This window comes from Elephas maximus, chromosome 2 (genome assembly GCF_024166365.1).
Source record: "Elephas maximus indicus isolate mEleMax1 chromosome 2, mEleMax1 primary haplotype, whole genome shotgun sequence".
Classification (NCBI taxonomy): Eukaryota; Metazoa; Chordata; class Mammalia; order Proboscidea; family Elephantidae; genus Elephas; species Elephas maximus.
The window spans coordinates 197797582-197818617 of NC_064820.1; the positions used below are offsets into that span (position 1 = coordinate 197797582).

General features: G+C 55.3%; 1 protein-coding gene across 4 annotated transcripts; it reads left to right on the forward strand.

Annotated features, from left to right (window-relative positions):
- Positions 1-1303: 1303 nt before the first annotated feature.
- On the forward strand, positions 1304-18372 carry GRK6 (G protein-coupled receptor kinase 6). 4 transcript variants are annotated; one of them, XM_049874406.1, is made up of 16 exons: positions 1304-1493; positions 5225-5320; positions 6219-6331; positions 6456-6533; positions 6870-6970; positions 7234-7326; positions 7433-7496; positions 7648-7788; positions 8058-8248; positions 9055-9092; positions 9175-9264; positions 10437-10645; positions 10749-10886; positions 16267-16404; positions 16485-16619; positions 17201-18372. In XM_049874406.1, the coding sequence occupies exons 1-16, from the start codon at positions 1442-1444 to the stop codon at positions 17288-17290; spliced, it is 1767 nt and encodes a 588-aa protein (XP_049730363.1). In that variant the 5' UTR covers positions 1304-1441; the 3' UTR covers positions 17291-18372. The 4 variants fall into 4 exon arrangements, with proteins under 4 accessions (XP_049730363.1, XP_049730362.1, XP_049730365.1 ...); XM_049874405.1 differs by having other exon boundaries at positions 7648-7781; positions 8036-8248; XM_049874408.1 differs by lacking the exon at positions 5225-5320.
- Positions 18373-21036: the final 2664 nt, after the last annotated feature.

A 21036-nucleotide genomic window follows, 5' to 3' on the forward strand; every position in this document is an offset into this window, starting at 1 on the left:
TGCCTGGAACTCTGTTTCCCTAGAATTTTGCATGATTGGGTCCTTTCCATCATTCAGGTCTCTGCTCAAATGTCACACTCTGAGCCCATTCTCACTCACTCTTTATTTCATTGTATTAGTAGTACTTATCACTGTCTGAAGCCATCTCCTTTATTTAGCTACAGGATTATTATCTTTACCCATCCCCCTCGCCCCACCCCCGCTTCTAGCGAGCATGCAGGCAGCCTGGCTATCTTGCGGACACCACTGTAATTCCAGCACCTGGCTTGGTGCCTGACACGAAGTGAGTGCTCTGTAGGTATTTCAGGATAAATGAATGAACAAGGCGCAGAGAAGCCTGGCTCTGCCTTACTCGCGGAGTTTGGGTAAGCCTCTGTTTCCTGCTTTGTAAAGTTGGGGTGGAGAGAATGGGCTGAGCAAGAAGGTGTTGACTAGCTGTAAAATTTCGGCCTTGTTTTCCTCCTAGTCTTCAGCTTCGAGCCAGCCTCCGGTGCCTCAGATCCCCACCTGTATAATGGGCGTGAGTTCTCCTAACGTCTAGGCGTGATAGTGCAGCCTTATAAGGCAGGAGAGGCCAAGGGCAGGCGAGGCCGTGTGGGTGGGGAGAAATCACAACATCCGGCTGTGGGGGCGGGGCGGGGGTGCCGAGGCGTTCCGGCTGGAGGCCCGGGAGCCTCTGGAGAGCCGGGGAGGCTCTGGGGGGTCCGCCGGTCTCCAGGGGGACGCTCCTCGCTCCCGATGCGCGCCCTCCAGGATGGGCCGACCCAAAGCAATACGGCTTGCAGGAGAGCGGGATATACACCGCATCTCCAACAAACCCCTAGAAAAGCGGTAGATGCACCAGAGCCGCCCGGGCCACCCCCACATGGCCACACCCCCAACGATAGCCCAATCAGAATGTATTCCTGAGAATGGCTGACGCTTCCTTTATCCAATCAACCATTTGGCCTCCTGGGCGTGACCCAGAGGACACCGCCTCCGTTTTGTCCCCCGCTGAGAGGAGCCGCTAGCCCCTAATTGGCAGCACTGTATCCTACGAAGGCCCAGAAATTCGAACCTAGGGGCTGAAACCCGCCCTCAGACCAACCAGGGAGAGGTGACGTAATTAATCCCACCCCCGTTGCGCCTTTGAGCGAATCCCTGACTTGGGGGGCGGGGAATGATGAAAAGGCAACCCAATGGGAAAACGGCGCGGGGACCACCGGCTCGCTTATTGGCAAAGTAAAGTAAACAGAGGCGGAGCGGGGCGGGCCGGCGCCGGGGTGGCTCCCGGGAGGGGGCGGAGAGTGCGCGGCGGGCGGCGGCGGCCGGGGAGGCCGGGGAGGCCGCGGCGCGGTCACTGCGAGCCGAGCCGAGCCGCGCCGATCGCCATCCGGCCCCGGCTCCAGTGCGCGATCCCGGCCGGCTGCGCGGCCCGGCGGGCCCCGCGGCGCCGCAGCCCATGGAGCTCGAGAACATCGTAGCAAACACGGTGCTACTCAAGGCCCGGGAAGGTGAGCGACCGGGCGATCCGACGGGCCAGGGTGCAGGGAGCGGCGGGCACTCGGCCTCCCAGCTCCGCGGTGCGCTCCAGCCAAACGGCCCCCTAGAGCAGCGGGCTCAGCGGCCCGCATCCCGCGCCCGGCGCCCCGCGCAGAGACAAGCCCTTCCGGCCGGTCGTACTCCTCCGCACCTGCCCCGGGATCCGGGGCCCAGGAAGGGGCGGGGGTCAGGCCGCCGCCCTCGAGGCGGGGCGGGGGGGCAGGGGGTGAGGGAAGGAGAGAGGAAGGAAGTGGGGAGGGTGGGACCCGACCCTTCGAGCCCTCTCCCAGATGAGAGGTGTGAAGATGACCTAGGGAGGGGAGCCCACACGTGCTCGGCCCAGTCCCGGGCGCCCGCCCAGCCTGAACCAGCCCAAAGTTGGTGCTGGGGAAAGGCTTGGAGAATGAATGAAAGCAGCCTGTGCTTAGCACAGCCCACTCCAGTTGGGGAAACTCCTGGTCATATATGCTGCCAACACGACTGCAACTTGCCGGGTACCTCAGTACGTGGGACAGAGGTGAATGGGACAAACAGGCACAGAAATAAGTGGGAAGTGGGCTTTGAAGGAAGAGAGCATGTAGGGTGGGCTGCACTGGACCTGCCAAGGTGGGAGCCAGTCTGGTGAGCCCAGTGTGTGTACTGAGCCCCTCGTGGCTCCCTACCCCAGCTGTTTTCAGTCACCTGCTCTGTGAAGGTTCTAGCCGACAAGGACCATCAGGCCTGGTCCTCACTGTCCTGTAGTCAGTCTGCTGCTTCCCTGCCATAGCCCACCTAGTAACAATCACCAAGCACCCACTTTGTGCCCTGCCCTGTCCAGGGTACTGAGGGCCCAGCAGTGAGCAAGACCCTTTTTTTGAAACTCCAGGGTGGACAGTCATGACAGCTTGTCCACAGTTTGCTGGGCGTCCAGGTTTTAAGAGTCATCTGCTCCACATTTCTTCCCCATTTTGCAATGGGCAACTGAGGCTCAGACCAGGGACTAGCCCTGTGTTACCCAGAGGGTCCATGGCTGACCCAGTCCTAGGCACAGAATGTCCCCAACACAGTCTGTAGGAAGCCCAGAGGGACGCCCAACTCGGTGCAGCCTCTGGTCCTCCGGCTCACCCAAGTTCGTGGATCTCTGGGGTGTGCTGCCTGGAAATGGGCATAGGAGGCTGGGTCCTCAGTGCCCAGAGCCCCGCTTATCTCCTGTCCCTTATCAAGCCCTGGGGCTAGGCCTTCCTCCCAGCCTCTGGGGGCATCTGCCGATTCTGTTCTGCCTTGTCATCCAGCTAGCCAGGGAGGAGGGGTGGGGAGAGCTGGGCCAGACCTGAAGGGCTCTAGCCATTCAGGCCTCAGGCCTGCTGAGGGCACTGCCTTGCCTGGCTAGAGAGTGTGGGCGTCATTGGACAGGCTTCATCAGGCTGCGGGTAAGGCACGGGGTTTATGGCCCTGCCAGAGACTGGTACATCCACTGAGAACACTTACCAGACCTCGCTGTGCCCCTTCCCAGCTATATGGCTTTAGACAAGTCTTTCTGATCTTCAGTATCTCTTTGTAGAATGGTTGGGAGTGGGACATGAAGATTAAAGGAAATCCTGATTGTCACCAAGTCCTGAACCCTGCCCATGGAATACTGGTGCTGATTTTATTTACCAAAACAAAACAAAAATCCCACTGTAACCAAATAAATAAATAAATCATGTCAGAGAGCCAGATCTGGCCAGGGGCCACCAGGTTGAAATGGTGGCTGCATCGGAATCACCCATGAGCTGGCTAACAGCTTGGGGCCAGGGCCTTTACCAGCTTCCCAAGCGATCCAGAGACCGGAAAGTGGTTTGGGAATCCTTGGAGTATGTATACTGTTGGCACCTAATAGATGCCCAGCATGTTTGGGGGGGCAGGGGAGGAGTTTGGGCTGTAGCTTTCTGGGGAGCTAGATTCAAATCCTGTCTCTGTCACTTCCAGCCTCTGTGATCTTGAGCAGATGGATTCCTCACTTCAGGGTCTCATTTTCTCATGACCTTGAGCCCAAATGGGCAGAGTTGCTGAAGGGGGGCAGCACTGGGGTGTGTGTCCTTGCTCAGTCCTTCTTCCTTTCCCAGGCACCCAGAGGTACAGGGAGAGGGCTGAGTAGGTGGGGTGGGGAGCCCCACTGACTTGATGGCAGCTCCAGGACAGGGTATTTGCATGTGACTCTTGGCTGCTGCCTTGATGTGGCTGGGAGGAGGGGGAGGAGGAAGTAACTGGTGGGGGGAGGCAGGCAGATGGAGGGCTGGGTGAGGGACCTGCGGGGGTGGGGAGGAGTTCCCCTTCTGGAGAGGCCTTGCCCATGGTGAGGGGGGGAGTTTGTTGCTCACTCACAGTGAAGCAATGGCTGCAGCGTATGCCGGGTGCAGCAGGCTGCAGGAGAGCCACTCACAGGTTTCCCAATGGGTGCCCTGCAAGACTTCCTCCTCCAGGAAGCCCAGGGAGGGACCCAGCCCTACCCCCTCCCCCACACCACCTGCCTTCACCTAGGCCAGATGGGAAGCCAGCTGGCAAGAACAGAGAGGAAACTGAGGCCAGGCAAGGGAATGTGCTTGCCTGAGGTTGCCCCTTAGTTGGTGGAGCTAGGCCAGCCTCTTGCCATGGCCCTAGTGGCTGCTGGACACAGAATCTCCAGTTTTGTCCTCACCACCTCTGGAGGTAGATTTGGACCCAAAGTACACACGGATAAATCCAGGTTCATAGAGGGTAAGAGATGGGTCTAAAGAGTGAATTGGAGACTCAAACCCAGGTCTGTGAGACAAGGCTCAGGCCCTTCCACCATCTCAACCTAGTGGTCCCTGGCCAGATCTGGCTCTCTGACATGTTTTATTTATTTAACTGTAGTGGTGCTGTTGTTTTTGTTTGTTTTGGTAAATAAAATCGGCACCAGTATTTCATATAACAATCTGGATTTCTGGCTTCTTTTGAAAAATCAGAAGACCTGGCCATGCCGAGCCAGCATTCTTGCCTGCCAACAGTGCACCAATCAGCTGGAGTTGTGTTGCAGCTGCCCCTGTTAGAAGGGGCACACTGCCCTAGTGTACCACACTCCCCACCACTCCCTTTTGTCTGACGTGTGGCCCACATTTGCCATAGCTATGTGGCTCTGTAGGCATTTGAGCTACTGCTACAGGTGGTGAGTCAGCTAGGTAGAATCAGGCAGGTATCCAGGCCAGGAAAGCCCTCATGTGTAGGTGAGGGGACCCCCGAGTGCCAGCCCTCTTGCCACCACCTGGCTGTGCTGCCCTTCAAGCCTTCCTCAAACCTCCAATATCTCTGATGTGGGGACCTGTGATAGATGCTTGGGAGCCTTCCTGGTGGCCCAGGCTGCCGCTGCTCTTGGCATCTCTCAGACATGTCCCAAATGCCCTGGAATCTCTCCTGTCTGGGCTCAGACTTACACAGTTCCCACCACTCCTGGTGCCTTTCTCCACTTTCTTCATCTGGGAAACTCCCACCCAGTAGGAAGCAGACCCTTGCAGAAGCTGCGGGAGCCCCCCAGAGGCCTTACTGTCTTCTGACTCTCCCAGCCTGGGAGCCGCTAGCAGGAGGGTCCGTGTGTGTCCTGGTCCCCAGCAAGGACAGGTTTGAAGCATATGGCAGGAAGGTCAGAGTTGCAACCCAGGATAGGATTTGCTAAGGTGAGGCACAGTGGTGGCATGACTCCAGACACAGCCCCTCTATGCTCCCACAGGTGGTGGCGGGAATCGCAAAGGCAAAAGCAAGAAATGGCGGCAGATGCTGCAGTTCCCCCACATCAGCCAGTGTGAAGAGCTGCGGCTCAGCCTCGGTGAGGCGTGGGCGGACACCAAGGGGTCCTGCTGGGGCAGAGGAGCAGGGGGTCGGGTGAGCTCGAAGATTGAAGCTGCACTGCCGACCCTGGTTTTAGTTCCTGGGCTTGCGATGGGTGGAAGGCAGAGACAGGCCCATGTGAGGGGATGAGTTTGGGTTGTCTGAGAGAAGCAGAGGAAGGAGCAGCTAGACTTAGGGTGGGCAGGGCCCTGGGACTGAGGGAGTGATGGGGGCAGAGGCTAGTCCACAGCCCGCCTGTGTTGGGAATCCCAGGCTTGTACTCAGGCCAGCAAAGCCTTGACCAGAGGTCCCCAGCCTGGGCAGTGTGAAAGGGTCACTTCTGAGAGAGGACAGAAGAGCCAGGACCCCACTTCATGCTTATCTAGGCTGAGGTCCCAGGTCTGAGCAGCTCCCAAGGCTGCCCAGGTCCCCCTTTGATGGACAGCACGTGGTCAAGGAGCATACCTGTGGCTGCTCCCACTGCCCGGGAAGGAAGCCCAGCTACGAGCTCACCGGAAGCCACAGCTTCCTCCCGCACTTTTGCCAGGCAGGCAGCAGGTGTGGGCCAGGCCTGGGCAGGGCCAGAACCTCTCAGAGTGCACCCAGCTCCAGCATTATGATGTATGCTGTGGTGTGAACCAGGAGGCAGCAGGGACTGACGGAATCCAGGGCTTTGGAGCCAGATTCCTGGCTGTCACTTGGGCTAGTCATTTAACATTTCTGGTCCTCAGATTCCAGGTCATGATAGGATAACAATAGTGCCCACTTGAGGCTTGTTGTGAGGGTTCTGAAGGTGTTCTGGAAGCTGTTGGAACCAGGGCTTGGTGGTGTGAGCTGGGCTGCCTGGCTGGCAGGCTCCAGCCTGTGAACCCAGCAGCTCCCTCTTCTGCCCACAGAGCGTGACTACCATAGCCTGTGTGAGCGGCAGCCCATAGGGCGCCTGCTGTTCCGTGAGTTCTGTGAGACACGCCCAGAGCTGACACGCTGCATCGCCTTTCTGGATGGGGTGGTGAGTGGGCTTGGCTTGGCCCCAGGGGTGGTGTACCCATGAAGGTCCCAGGCCTCATTGCTGGTACCCCCCACCTGTTGCTCAGCCCAAACCCCGAGATTCTCCCCCTTCCTCCTGCCTGCAGGCCGAGTATGAAGTGACCCCTGATGAGAAACGGAAAGCATGTGGGCGGCGGCTAATGCAGAATTTCCTGAGCCACACAGTGAGTGAATGGTGATGGAGGAATGACGGCTGTGGGCAGAGCTCCTCGCTGGAGCGAGGATCGACCACAGCCTGGGCAAAGAGTGGCCTGGAGCTGTTCCAGGCTCCTCCAGGCACACCGCGGGCATGGAGCCCCAGGGGTGGGGGAAGAGGAGCACAGCTCTGGGCTAGGTGAGCCTGGGAGCAGCTCTGTAGCACCCTGCCTCCAGGGGGTTGGCAGGATGGGGTTCAGTAACCAGGTGGGCTGACACATCACTGGTCTGCAGCCACACCAGCACAGGCCTGAGATCTCTGGCATCTGGGTCCATGCACTGACCTGTCTGTGGTCTATCCCCAGGGTCCTGACCTCATCCCTGAGGTTCCCCGGCAGCTAGTGACAAATTGTGCCCAGCAGCTGGAGCAGGGGCCCTGCAAAGACCTCTTCCAGGAACTCACCCGGTAAGACCCTTGCTGCCCACAGGATGGAATTGTGCCCAGAGGGGCCTCTGGTGGGAGCCTGGCCTGGCCCTGCCCCTGCCTTATGACCGCGATAGACTGCCTCCCCTCTCTGTAGAATCCTCAGTTGCAGCACGGGGTTTGTTCATCCCTCATCCATGGGTGCATGCGAGGGTCAGCCAAGGATGGTACCTCTAGGCTTAGCAGGCACCTTTCAGGAGCCTGGGGTGTGGGGCTGACCAGTGTGCCGGTCCTTCTCCCAACAGGCTGACCCACGAGTACCTGAGCATGGCCCCTTTTGCAGACTACCTCGACAGCATCTACTTCAACCGTTTCCTGCAGTGGAAATGGCTGGAAAGGTGAACTCCCCAGAGGCGGGGCCAAGATTAGCTGGGTTGCTAAGCCTCCTCCCTGACCTTGGACCCCTGCTCTGCCAACGTTTACTTCTCTGCTTCTTGCACACAGGCAGCCCGTGACCAAAAACACCTTCAGGCAGTACCGAGTACTGGGCAAAGGCGGCTTTGGGGAGGTGAGTGGCCAGGCCAGAGCCCCAGGCAGAGTGCAGAGGGTCAGGCGGTAGGGTGCAGCCCTGGACCAGCCCTGGCCCTCTCAGAGCCCTGCACTCCAGGAAGGGCATGGCACGTTAGGCACCTATTTGCCCACTTCTGTCCTGGCCACAGGTGTGCGCCTGCCAGGTGCGGGCAACAGGCAAGATGTATGCCTGCAAGAAGCTGGAGAAAAAGCGGATCAAGAAGCGGAAAGGCGAGGCCATGGCACTCAACGAGAAGCAGATCCTGGAGAAAGTGAACAGTAGGTTTGTAGTAAGTACAGAAAGGAGACCTTGCCTTTCCTCTCAGTCCTGTCCGCCAGACTCAAGTCTCTTCCTGCCCTCCAAGAGGGTACCCTCCCTCCAATCCCACCCTGTCATCCATGATGCCTGGGAAGGGTAGGCTTGGGGTGTTGACACAGGCCTTGAAGCAGCTGGGCCCCAGAAGTAGCACTGAGAAGGCTATATGGGGTGGCTGGTGCCAGCCCTGCCACCAGGCAGGTCTGTAACCCCTGCTTCAGGCTTGGGTTCCCCTGGCCACAGGTGAGCCTGGCCTATGCCTACGAGACCAAGGATGCCCTCTGCCTGGTGCTGACGCTGATGAATGGGGGCGACCTCAAGTTCCACATCTATCACATGGGCCAGGCAGGCTTCCCTGAGGCACGGGCTGTCTTCTATGCCGCTGAGATCTGCTGTGGCCTAGAGGACCTGCACCGGGAGCGCATCGTGTACAGGTGTGGAAGGCATGGGCACCCGCCGGTTGGGCTCAGCCTGTGCAAGGATGCTGGGGTGTTGGGCCGCTGTGTGAGGCCACAAGTCTATCTGCGCCCTGCCGGGCTCAGGCTTGGCACATTCCTCCTAGTAGACCAACTTGTATTATTCTGACTGGCCCGTGTGTGAATCCTGGCTTTGTCACCCCTCTCTGTGTGACCCTGGGCCAGTCAGCTCCCTGCTCCCAGCACCATTTCCTTGTCTGGGAAGCTGAGATGATAATTCCCATTGTTCCTCCCTCGCAGGTTGTTGTAGGGACTGAGTGAGGTAGTGCGGTGAGGTTCCTGGCCCAGAGCCCACCCCCCGGTCAGGCTCAGCAGTGGATTGTCCCCGTTCAGCAGCATCAGCACCAGGCACAGTTGCTATTGCTGTTATTTCACTGGAGCCTCACTAAGCCCCAGGAGGGGTGGATGAGTAGTCCCATTTGACAGACGAGGAAAGATAGAGTCAGCCCCCAAAGGGGAGGGAGGGTGTTTTGCACCAGGAGCGAGCAAGGCTGTGGCAGTGTCCAGGGAGTTCCCCTCCTGGATGGGAGTGTCTTCCACTTGCCTAGAGAGTTCTGGCTCTGTAGGTCCCTCATCTGCTCCCTTGGGATGGGGCTCCTGCAGGTAAGGGGAGGATTGAGTTATCCATTGTCACTCTGTTAGCAAATGGGCCCTGCACCTCACTCCACCTGCAATCCCAGGAGGTAAAAGAGCTTGGTAGGGGTGGCCCCAGCTGGCTCCCTGGCACAGTGAGCAGCCTCTGACCCTGCCCTTCTCTCCCACAGGGACCTGAAGCCCGAAAACATCCTGCTGGATGACCACGGTGGGTGGGGGTGCCGCTAAGGGTGTGGGGTGAGGTGGGCGGCCTGGTCTTGTAATGGCCCCTGCTGTTGCACCACATACAGGTCACATTCGCATCTCCGACCTGGGGCTGGCTGTGCACGTGCCCGAGGGCCAGACCATCAAAGGCCGCGTGGGCACCGTGGGCTACATGGGTGAGTCTCTCTCTGCCCAGTCCACCAGCCTCCTGGGTCCCTGGCTTATCATCCAGAGCCTGGTCCCACTTACTGCTGTTTGGGACTCTCTGGTGGCTCAGGGAATAGAAAAAACTAGGCTTGGTACAGCCCAAAGGTGTTTTTGGTCACTGGCTGCCTGTGGGCAAGAAGGAGGGGAGTAAACGTTGGTGGAGCAGGGGTTCAGGGTCTGGGAGGAGGCCCAGCAACCTGGCCAATCCTGGCCCTGCCTCTGGGGTGCTCCTATTCTACCGTTATATAGATTAGGAGATAAGGACTCAGCCAGGACCCCACCACTTGGAAATCCAGCATCGTTCATTCATTGTGAAATGCCTACTATTGGCGAGGCCTGGCAGTGGCTACTGTGAATGCTGAGGAGGGGCTCAAACTTGGACCCCTGGCCCTCTCTGCCCCGAATTGCCCATTCTCAGAGTTGGAACATCTGTCCATGGTGGGGGCCAGTGGAAGGGCCAAGAGGTGCCCTCATGTTGCCCTTGAGATACATTTTCCACACGGGGACCCCATGACGTAGCACGGGGAGCCAGGCTCTGCAGCTCTACAGCTTGTTGTATGGCCCTGGGCCAGACCCTCCACTTCACTTACCCTCACTTTCCTCGATGGTAAAATGATGATCCAGCCTGCCTACCAGGCTCGCCTTGAAGATGAAAAGAGGTAGTAGAGGAGAAAATTCCCACATGCCTCCCCTGGCATGTAGCGGGTATTCAGCAAGCGTTAGTTTTTTTTCTTCCTTAGATAGTAAATCCAGACGTTGTATACTGCTAGCTACATGGGCCCAATTTGGCCTACATTTGTGTTTAAATCAAATTGTTCTGAAGAACAGTTTGAATTGTTTGCCAGCATTTAATCAGGCCATTTCACATTGAAAGTAGTGATTTCTGACCTTTTTTAAAAAATCAGAAGAGGGGGTACTGGGCGTTGTCCTCCCTGCAGGCTGCATCAGCGCCCTTGGATGGGTCCTGTGCTCTCCTGTTAGCCACAGTCCCCACCAAGACACTTAGTGGTACCCACCGGCTGATGGGTGCTTAAGTTTGGGACCCCCTGACTTAACATTTGTTAGACATTGTGGGCCCAAGGGCTCTTCCCCACCCCGCTCCGGCTTCCACCCTGCCCTAACTTCTGTGCCTCCCCACCAGCTCCGGAGGTGGTGAAGAACGAACGGTACACGTTTAGCCCAGACTGGTGGGCGCTCGGCTGCCTCCTGTACGAGATGATCGCGGGCCAGTCGCCCTTTCAGCAAAGGAAGAAGAAGATCAAGCGGGAGGAAGTGGAGCGGCTCGTGAAGGAGGTACCCGAGGAGTACTCCGACCGCTTTTCCTTGCAGGCCCGCTCACTCTGCTCCCAGGTACGGCAACCCATTAGGGGCTGGGTGGCAGGGCTGGGGTGAGGCACCCCACCCGCCCACCCACCTGCCTGCAGGCACCCTGACCACCCCAGCCCTGCCACAGCTTCTCTGCAAAGACCCTGCTGAGCGCCTGGGGTGTCGCGGGGGCAGTGCCCGAGAAGTGAAGGAGCACCCCCTCTTCAAGAAGCTGAACTTCAAGCGGCTGGGAGCTGGCATGCTGGAGCCACCCTTTAAGCCTGATGTGAGTACCCCCAGGAGCAGGGTGAGCCATATGGGTGGGGGATCTTGGAGGAACAGTTAGGACACATTCAGTGCGAGTGGTAGAAAACCCAATCAAATAACCTAGCCAAAATTTAAAAGATAATTCACTGACACTCCCAGAAGTGAAAAGCCCAGGATAGGGTTAACAGGAGTCTACTCAATGGCAACTGGTTTGGTTAGGATTAACCAGTTGCCATGGAGTCGATTCCATAGTGGTTTTCAAGGCTGTGACCTTTCAGATTACTAGGCCTTGTTTCCGAGGTGCCTCTGGGTGGCTTCGAACTATCAAACTTTCGGTTACTGTCCCAGTGCTTAAGCAACCGCACCTCCCAGGGACCTCAGTAATGCTAAAAGAAGCCCTAGGCTGATGCTTATTGTCTGATTGCTCAGATGACCCCCCACCTCCCCAAAGACCAGCTGATTCTGTCCAGGGGCCGTGGGCCTCGCTGGCCACACCTGGGACCGCTACCAACGGGACAGGTCTGTTCCCCAAAGGAAAACCAAGATGCTATTGCCAGCAGGGCGGAGGGCTGTTGGGCTGGTAGAACAGGGGCTGCTTACCCCCAGCAATGCTGACCACCTGTCTGTGGGTGGAATCCTCCCACAGTGGGCCAGGCACCCTGCAAGCAGGTACATCCTCCAGTCATTGGGTTCCAAGTGACAGAAACCCAACCCAAACTTCCTTAAGCCCAGCATGGAGCTTTTGGTTCATTTGGCCAGAAAGTCCCAGACTAGGGCCAACATCAGGGCTTCATGCCAGATTGCCAACACACTCCATCTCCCTGCTCTGCTTCAGCCTGTTGACTGTGTCCCTCCCACTGAATGCAGGCTTCCCTGTATAAAGTCATAGGGAAGGCTCTGACTGGCCAAGGTTAGGGCATGTGCTTTCCCTTACCTGCGCTGTGTGTAAGAGGACTAGGTCCTGTGACTGCACCCTCCCCGTGATCGGTTGTGGATTGGACCGTGTTCTGTCTGATCCAAAGGGCTTTCACTGGCTGGTTTCTGGAAGTAGATCACCAGGCCTTTTTTCTTAGTGTGTCATAGTCTGGAAGCTCTACTAAAACCTGTTCAATGTCATAGCAACAAGCAGACCTCCACTGACAGATGGGTGGTGGCTGCATATGAAGTGCATTGGTGGGAATCAAACCTGGGTCTCCCGCATGGAAAGTAAGAGTTCTATCATTTAACCACCATTCTGTAACTGATAGTTCACCAGAAACACTGAGGAGGCGGCCAGGAAGGTGATGGGCAGGCCAGGTTGATGGGTGTCAACCATACACGTTTGTTTATATACTCAACAAATAAAAATGCCACATGTGCTGGGCCTTTGAGATGCTAAGGTCAGCAGGACCAAGTCCAGCCCTCATGGAGCTTATGTTCTAGTGGGGACACAGCAAAAAAAATAAACCTTTCAGCAGAAAGCAATTTCAGGTAATGTTCAGTGTGACAAAGAAAAATAAAACAGGCTAAGAAAATAGGAAGGCGTCCCCGAATGGCGCAAATAGTTAAGCACTCAGCTAAAGGTTGGAGGTTCGAGCACACTCAGCGGTGCCTTGGAAGACAGACCTGGTGGTCTGCTTCCGAAAGGTCACAGCTTTGAAAACCCTATGGTGCAGCTCTGTCTGCACACATGGGATTGCCATGAGTCGGGGTCAACTTGACAGCAACTAAAAACAACAATAAGAGAGGAAGGGTGTGGCTGGAGGCATTTTTAGGCAGGGTAGTCTCTGAGGAGCTAAGGGTTAAACAGCAGCCTAAAAATACATGAAGGAGAGAGCCGATCCAAGATGTAGAGTGTGAGGCTTTTGGGTGGAAGGAGCAGCAAGCATCGAGGCCCTGGGGCAGGCCCCAGCCTTGTGCGATGGACAGCAGTGAGGAGGCCAGTGTGGCTGGTGCCGAGCACATGGGGCAGGAAAGCCTAACAGGAGGCAGGGCCCTGGAAGGTCGGCGGGGATTCTGGTCCCTAAGTGTGATGGGGCCATTGAAGATGTTGAGCAGGAATGTGAGGTGTGGAGGGCAGACTGGAAAACTGGTTAGGGGACTGCTGCCTCAGAGTGACCATCTTCTGTAGGCCTCACCAGAACCCTGCAGGGTAGCCATCATCGTGGGCTTAGGTGACTGGCCCAGTGTCCAGGGCTAGCAATTGAACTGAGTGAGCCTGTCCCCACTGCTGTCCCAAGGTGGCAGCTGCTACTTACTGTTACACCCCCCTCACACCCCTATCATCTCCCTGAACCTCGAGGTAAATCCATGACCTCTGGTGTTCAAAGTCAGAGATAGAACCAGTGCCCTGGCGGTCAACTTTTTAGACGCAGCAAATGAAAAGCAAGTGTGATGATAATTTTTTTTCTTAGTAGCTTTATTGAGGTATACATTCACACCCTACATTAAAAGTGTACAATTTAGTAGCTTTTAGCATATTCAGAGTTGTACAGCATCACCACAATTTTAGAGCATTTTCATCACTCCAAAAAGAAACCCTGTACCCTTTAGCCATCGTTCCCCAAACTCCCTTTTCCTGCCCTCCCAGCCCTAGGCAACTACTAATCCACTTTCAGTCGCCATGGATTTGCCTTTTCTGGGTATTTCAAGTAAACAGAATTACACCATCTGTGGCCTTTCGTGTGTGGCTCCTTTCACGTCGCACACTGTTTTCAAGGTTTATCCATGTTGTAACATGTGTCAGTACTTTGTTGCTTTTTATGGTTGAGTAATATTCTATTGTATGAATATCCACATTTTGTTTATTCATTCATCCAAAACCAAACCAGTTACCATCAAGACTTTGGCTTATGGTGATCCCATGTATGTCAGATAGAATTGTGCTCCTTAGGGTTTTAATGACTGATTTTTTGGAAGTAGAGTGCCAGGCCTTTCTTCCGAGGTACCTCTGGGTGAACTTAAACTCCCAGTCTTTCAATTAGCAGCCAAGCTTGTTAACCATTTTCACCACCCAGGGACTCCCATCCATTCATCAGTTGGTGGGTATTTGGACTGTTTCCACTTTCTGGCTGTTATGAATAGTGCTATTGTGAACATTGATGTACAATATTGGTTGTGTGGATGGATGTTTTCACTTCTCTTGGGTATGTACTTAGGAGTGGAATTGCTGGATCATAATGGTAACTCTATGTTTAAAACTTTTTGAGGCACTGCCAGATTATTTGCCAAATTGGCTGCACCATTGAATATGACATCATTTTTTTAAATTGTGATTTAGGTGAAAGTTTACAGAGCAAATTAGTTTCTCATTAAACAGTTAATGCACAAATTGTTTTGTGACATTGGTTGCCAATCTCGCGATGTGTCAACACTCTCCCCTTCTCCACCCTTGGTTCCCTGTTTCCATTTGTCCAGTTTTCCTGTCCCTTCCTGCCTTGTTGTATACATGATTGAACTATTGTGTGTTATTATTGGCCCTATAGACCTGTTAAATCTTTGGCTGAACAGTGAACTTCAGTAGTGACGTCAGTACTGACTTAAAAGGGTGGTCAGGGGTCATACTCTTGGAGTTTCTCCAGTCTCTGTCAGACCAGCAAGCCTGGTCTTTTTGTGTGTGCGTGTGTGTATGGATTTGAGTTTTGTTCTACATTTTTCTCCTGCTCTGTCCGGGACCCTCTATTGTGATCCCTTCCAGAGCAGTCAGTGGTGATAACTTGGTACCACCTAGTTGTTCTGGGCTCAGTCTGGTGGAGGTTGTGGTAGGTGTGGTCCATTAGTCGTTTGAAATAACCTTTCCCTTGTGCCTTTGGTCGTCATTCTCCTTTGCTCCAGCTGGGATGGGACCAGTAGATGTATCTTAGATGGCTACCCGCAGGCTTTTAAGGCCCCAGTTGCTACTCACCACGATTGGATGTAGACCATTTTCTTTATAGACTATGTTATGCCAGTTGAGCTTGGTGTCCCCCGAGACCATGGTCCCCAGTCCTCAGCCCAGTAACTCGGTCTCTCAGAATGTTTGGATGTGTCTGTGAAGCTTCTTAGACCTTGCCCTGGTCAAGTTGTGCTGATTTCCCCAATATTGTGCACTGCCTCACCCTTTACCCAAGTTACTACTTAACCTACTATCTAGTTAGTGTTTTTCCCTCCCTACCCTTCCCCTCGCTCATAACCATCAAAGATTGTTTCTTTCTATGTGGAAACATTTTCATGTGTTTTTATAATAGTGGTCTCATACAGTATTTGTCCTTTTGTGACTGACTTATTTCACTCAGCATAATTCTGTCCGGCTTCATCCATGTTGTTAGATGTTTCACAGATTCATCATTGTTCTTTATCGTGGGTAGTGTTCCATTGTGTGTATGTACTATAGTTTATCCATTCATCTGTTGACGGGCACTTAGGTTGTTTCCATCTTTTTGGTATTGTGGATGGTACTGCAGTGAACATGGGTGTGCATAGGTCTATTTGTATGGCGGCTCTTATTTCTCTAGGATATATGCCTAAGAGAGGGATTGCTGGATCGTATGGTATTTCTATTTCTAGCTTTTTAAAGAAGCGCCTATTGTTTTCCAAAATGGTTGTACCATTTTGCATTCCCACCAGCAGTGTCTAAGAGTTCCATCCCCCCACAACCTTTCCAACATTTGTTATTTTCTGTTTTTTTGATTCGTGCCAGTAATGTGGGGTGAGATAGTATCTCACTGTAGTTTTGATTTGCATTTCTCTAACAGCTAGTAATCGTAAGCATTTCCTTATGTGTCTGTTAGCCACCTGAATGTTTTCTTTGGTGAAATGTCTGCTCATATCCTTTGCGTGATAGCATTATTTTAATTGATATCCTTAAAAGCAGGATTTTAGAAAGCAATATAAAGATAAAATAGAAAATGGTCTTCTGGAGCTGAAGTGGGCTCCCAGCAGGGGGCCTAGTTGGGAGAATTATACTGATCCCCTGGTTGGCTGTGAAGTGGGAGAAGGGACTGGAGCAAACTGCTGGACACCGCAGGTCAGAGGACTCAGTCCATGCTGAGTCCTGCACAGGGGGCCTCACTGAGGGGGCCAGCTGAGGTTCCTCCTGCCCTCACCTCCCCAAGCCATTCACCCACACGGCTGTGTGCACATGCAGAGAGCACCTTTACTGATTCTACAAAGGCACCATATGGACTGGCTAGCAATGATTCCCCAGCTACCCCTAGACAAGCCTGGCCTTTATGCAGCCTCATTCAGCCATGGAGGCAGCCCCTGGGCTGAGGGATGATGAGGTGGGAGAATTGCACTTGGGCACTGTGTTTCTGACTCCATACCTGAGAGCTGCAGGTGTCAGGAGGGCAGGACCAGGCCAAGACTTAGGCTCAGCTGCCTTCCCATGTTTTGGGGGGAGAGGGGATGATCCTCTTTGACCACTGCCTCTGTCACCCCAGCCCCAGGCCATTTACTGCAAGGATGTTCTGGACATTGAACAGTTCTCCACGGTTAAAGGTGTGGAGCTGGAGCCCACCGACCAAGACTTCTACCAGAAGTTTGCCACAGGCAGCGTGCCCATCCCCTGGCAGAACGAGGTGGGGCCTGTCCAGCCAGGGGGTGGGCTCCCAGGGCTGGCCCTGGGGGCAGCTCCCCCAACCAGTCTGTTCCATGGCAGATGGTGGAGACCGAGTGCTTCCAGGAACTGAATGTCTTCGGGCTGGATGGTGCGGTCCCCCCAGACCTGGACTGGAAGGGCCAGCCACCTGCACCTCCTAAGAAGGGCCTGCTGCAGAGACTCTTCAGCCGCCAGGTACCCCAGCAGCCTGGCTCCAGGGGACGGTGGGTGGGAGGCAGAGCTGGTGCCCGCATGCGCTGGGAGTAGGCCTCCTCCAGCTGTGCCCAGGGACTCCTGCCTCACTCCCGCCTTTCCCTTGCCCCTGGCTGGGCTCATGGCCTCTTTTCTCTTTCCAGAGGTGAGCAGTGTGGGCTCCCCGTAGGTTGGCCTTGCTGCCCGGCCTTGGGGAGCCACAGGCAGCCCTTCCATGGCAGAGGCAAGATGTGGGTGAAAGAAGTCTGGTGCCCGCTCCCCCTCCCCTCCTGCTCTGTTCCCCACACCCTGGTACCTTGAAGCTGCTAGCCTTGCTTAGCTACCCTGTTTCCCCTGCCCTGCCTCCACCGCCCCAGGGGAAAGGGGCTAGAAGGAGGCCTTGCCTAGGTGGAACCTGAGACCTAGTGCCTTTCCTGCTGTCTGCTGCTGGCAGCCTCTGCACTGATGCCCAGCCACTTTGGCCAGAGCTATGACCCCGCCTGGCAGGACCGGGACCTCTGGTGTCTCTAGTGGCTAATGGAGCTTGCTCTGCCTCTCTCCCCGTGTCTTCCCCACCCCTCCAGGATTGCTGCGGGAACTGCAGTGACAGTGAGGAAGAGCTCCCCACCCGTCTCGAGTTCCCCACCCACCTTGAGCTCCCCACCCGCCTCTAGCCCTGAGCCTGAGGCCCCCATCGGCACTTGGCGGTAGCAGCTACTTTGAGCGCTGTTTACAGTTTTGCACAGTGGTCTTCCCCATTGTCCACCTGAGTTGTGGCTGGGGGAACACAGCCTGAGTTGTCCCCAGTGCCCTCTGCCCCTCAGCCCCTGGCCTGGCTGAGTCTGGCAAGGCCTGGGCTGTCCCTGGGACAAGGTGCGTCCCGTCAGCTCTTCTCTGCGGAGCTCGGGGCTTTCTGTATTTATGTATGTGTATGAATGTATATAGCAACCAGAGTGTTAATACCCAACCCAGGCCTGGCACCCCAGCCTCAGCTCCCTGGGGCAGCGAGTCCTGGCCTGGGAGAGTCGGGGGCTGGCAGAGGAGCTGCTGCCAAACTCAAGGCCCCTCAGGCCCAGTTCTGGCCAGGCCAGGCCACCATGCTCCAGCACTGTGCTCGTCACTGCAGACCTCAGAGTGAGAACCGTGCCTGTCCCTGCTGCTCTGGGCGCAGCCATCCCATTTCGGGGCCCACTGCTGTCCCTTCTCAACGCTTGTCAGAGTTAGATGGGGGCCTCTGCTCCACTAGGCCTGTGCCAAAGTGTGACCAGAGATTGGGCTGACCCTGGGACACATAGTCCACTGCCCAGGCTGTCCCACATGGGTCTGCCTCTGCCTTCCGGCTCCCAGGGTGCCTCCCTTACGCTGGGCCCTGCCCTGAAGACACTTCTTTCAGAAATGCCCCAGCCTAGGCCATGGGGGGGTGCCCCTGGCCAACCCTCGAACATTCCACCTCCCCTCCTAACGATAGACACACGCCCAGCAATACTCCACCCTTCCTGTATGTGCCTGTGGGGTGTGTGCATGTGTGCGTATGTGTGTGTGTGTGTATGCACATGAGAAGGGGGTAGGGTGAGACTGTCTGCCTGCTCCCCAGGCCCTTCACAGACTGTGATGGCCATCCTAGTCCCAGTGCTAGGGCCACATGGGATTACAGGGCCCTGGTTTTTCCATATTTAAAGCCAATTTTTATTACTCATTTTGTCCAGTGTAAGCTGCCATGTGTCTCCATGTAAATACAGTCCGAGCACAAACCTGGCCCATGGCCCCTGCTTGCCTCTTTCTTGCTTGGGTGCTCCGGTGATCTACCTGCTTCCTTGGTCCTGTGGGAAAGTGGAGAGGGATTGGAGATGGGCCTGGCAGGGCTGTCCTTCCAGCAAGGCCCAGGATCCCCAGACCTAATCTTAGGGTGACCTTTCCAGCAGCCAGGCCTCTGTGAGTCTTCAGGCTCAGGGCTTCTCAGCTTCCTCAATAGGACAAGACCTGTGGGAAGAAGCCTCAGGTACCAATTGGGATGTGGGTCTGTCTGCTGGGCTAGCAAGGCAGGCCCAGCTGGCAGCTTCCCCACCAAGGCTGAGGTAGCCTCGCAGCCATTGTGGACTTGGAGTGGCCTGGGGTTGTGTGGCAACCAGGTCCGTCTTACCTGGGTGTCTCCTGTGTGCCTGACTCTGGGTCAGCACACATGCATTAGACTTGTCCTTCTGTTTTGCCCTTGAAGCATGAGATGTGGGTGGGCAAAGACGTAGACAGTGGTGGCACTGGGAAGAAGGCTGTGGCAGGGGTGCGTGGGGACAAGCCACCTGGACATCAGGGAGGCTTCTCTGAAGATAAAAGTTGAGCCAGGCCTTGAAGGAGACATACTTGCCAGGGGACTAGAGGGGGTTTGGAGAGAGCATTCCAGGCAGTTTGACCATCTTCCAAAGACTCAGAGGTCAGAGCTTGTCCACCACAAGTCTGTCCCCGGCCTTGCAGAACCTTCCCTGCTCCGTAGCCTCCCAGTGTCCCCAGTCCCCCAGGAATGCCCTGTTCCTTGCCCTTGGGCTGAGCATGCCACCTCACTTTGCAGTTGGATAGTTCTGGCTTCAAGGGCCCATTTTCAAGTTGTGTGGCTTTGCATGAGGCCCTTCCCTTGTCTGGAAAAGGGTATAATAACCACGGCCTTGCTGGGTGGCTGTGAGAATTTACTGAAGCTGGTGGGCACCAAGCCGACCACTACCTCAGGAGCAGCCAGAAGGCTCCAAGCCCCAGCTTAACAGAAGGAACCTCTGCCCGCCCAGCCCTTGGTGCGCGGAGTAGCTGCTGTGCTTCGATCAACTTGAAGGAAATGGTGGGAAGAGGGGGCCTTTCCCAAGGTCTTCCAGCTAGTGATTGAGCCATGCAGGGTAGAGAAGCTCGATCCTGTCCATAGGTGTGATGTCAGGGCCAGAGGTGCATTTGTTCCTCTGCCCCAGGTTCCAGTGGGGGGCTGTGTGTAGGTACTAGTATGCAGAGGCCAGTGCCCAGCCCTGTGACTGTGAGTGAGTTCCAGGTGGATATCTGACTTCCTGAGGCATTCTGCCTTCTGGTGAGTCCTAGACCTTCTTGCCAATCTCCCCTTTGGGCTAGAGATGCCTGCAGGGAACTTAGCTAGGGTAAAGCTCACCTTAAAGCTCAGCATAGTGGCTCCTTGGCATAAGAAACTCCCACAATTCAACTCCCAGTGAGCCTTGCCTAAGCTTATCTCCTCCCCACCCAGCTCTGTGCTGGGAGCTGGGGACCCAGATGGAGATGAGGCTCCTGCCAGCTTGGAGCTCAGTCTCGTAGGGAGGCAGACGTGGAAACAGTGGGACCCAGTGTGATCAGTACCGTGGAAGAGATGATGCTAGGGCTGGCAGACCTGGACTGCCATGGGGGTGCAGGTGGGGGTGGGGCAAAATGCCAAGAAGGGAGGTCCCTTGGCCATGAGGGTGTCCGGGTTATTAGTGCCCTCCAAGACACAGGAGTAACTTGTGTCTAGAAAGAGGAACGAGACAAATGGTTGAAGGCCTCTAATGGTTTAGGTGGCTGAATGCAGGGTAGAGAAGGGAGGGGCTGGAGCTAGGGACAGTGAGGCCCAGCCACTCAGTTTTGGAAGCTGTATTAAGGACATGGGGCCTCATCTGGGAAGTGGGGAGTCCTTGAAGAGTTTTAACTGGTTGTGTCAGGGTGTCTGCCCAGTTTCTACAAAAGCATTCCAAGTTTCCTTTGGGGAATCTCCCCGACTCCCAGTTCATGTTTAGATGGGGCTAGGCCTCTATCATACACCACACACACCTGGATGGAGTGTGTGACTCAGGTTGGGCCACCAGGAGTCTGTGGTTGCAAGTGACAGAACTGTCCTCCAGGTAACCTAGAAACAGGGTTAGAAGGATATGGGCAAAGCTCAGACAGACCCCATCCTCACCAAAGCAAGATGCTATAGTCCTGTGTGTGTCTTTGTACCACTGAGCCCAAGACTCCAAAGAGTCTGAATGGCCAGGCTGGAAACCTGCCCATTATGGATTTGGGGGGAGAGGCCCACCAAGATGGCATCCATGGGGTGCGGGGACTCCCCTGAGGAAATCTGGGTGTTAGTGCCAAAGAAAGGGGGATATTAGATGGCTGAACACATATCCCCTCCCCCAGACATAGCCACCTGGATTGGTTCACTGATGGACACTCAAAATGAGTCCAAACGAGTTATTCGTGTGTTTTTTGTTTTGTTTTTTGCTAGAACTATTGGGAAAGAATTGAGATTCCCTTTCGTCTGGGGATGGATGGGAGGATATAAAGGCAGGAGCTGTGGGGTCATCCAGGCCACCACTTGGGGAAAACTTTCCTGAGAAGGATGTAAACATAGAAAGAGAGTGGAGAGAAATAGATGCATGCTTGATGCCATTGCTTGAGCACCTAGGTCCCACTGGGC

What these genes read in the sequence shown, in the direction of transcription:
- GRK6 (XM_049874405.1), top strand. Translation starts at nt 1,442, where the DNA reads ATGGAGCTCGAGAACATCGTAGCAAACACGGTGCTACTCAAGGCCCGG. An exon ending in CGGGAGCGCATCGTGTACAG is followed by an intron (nt 8,249 to 9,054) that starts GTGTGGAAGGCA and finishes TCTCTCCCACAG; the next exon opens with GGACCTGAAGCCCGAAAACA. An exon ending in GGGCACCGTGGGCTACATGG is followed by an intron (nt 9,265 to 10,436) that starts GTGAGTCTCTCT and finishes CCTCCCCACCAG; the next exon opens with CTCCGGAGGTGGTGAAGAAC.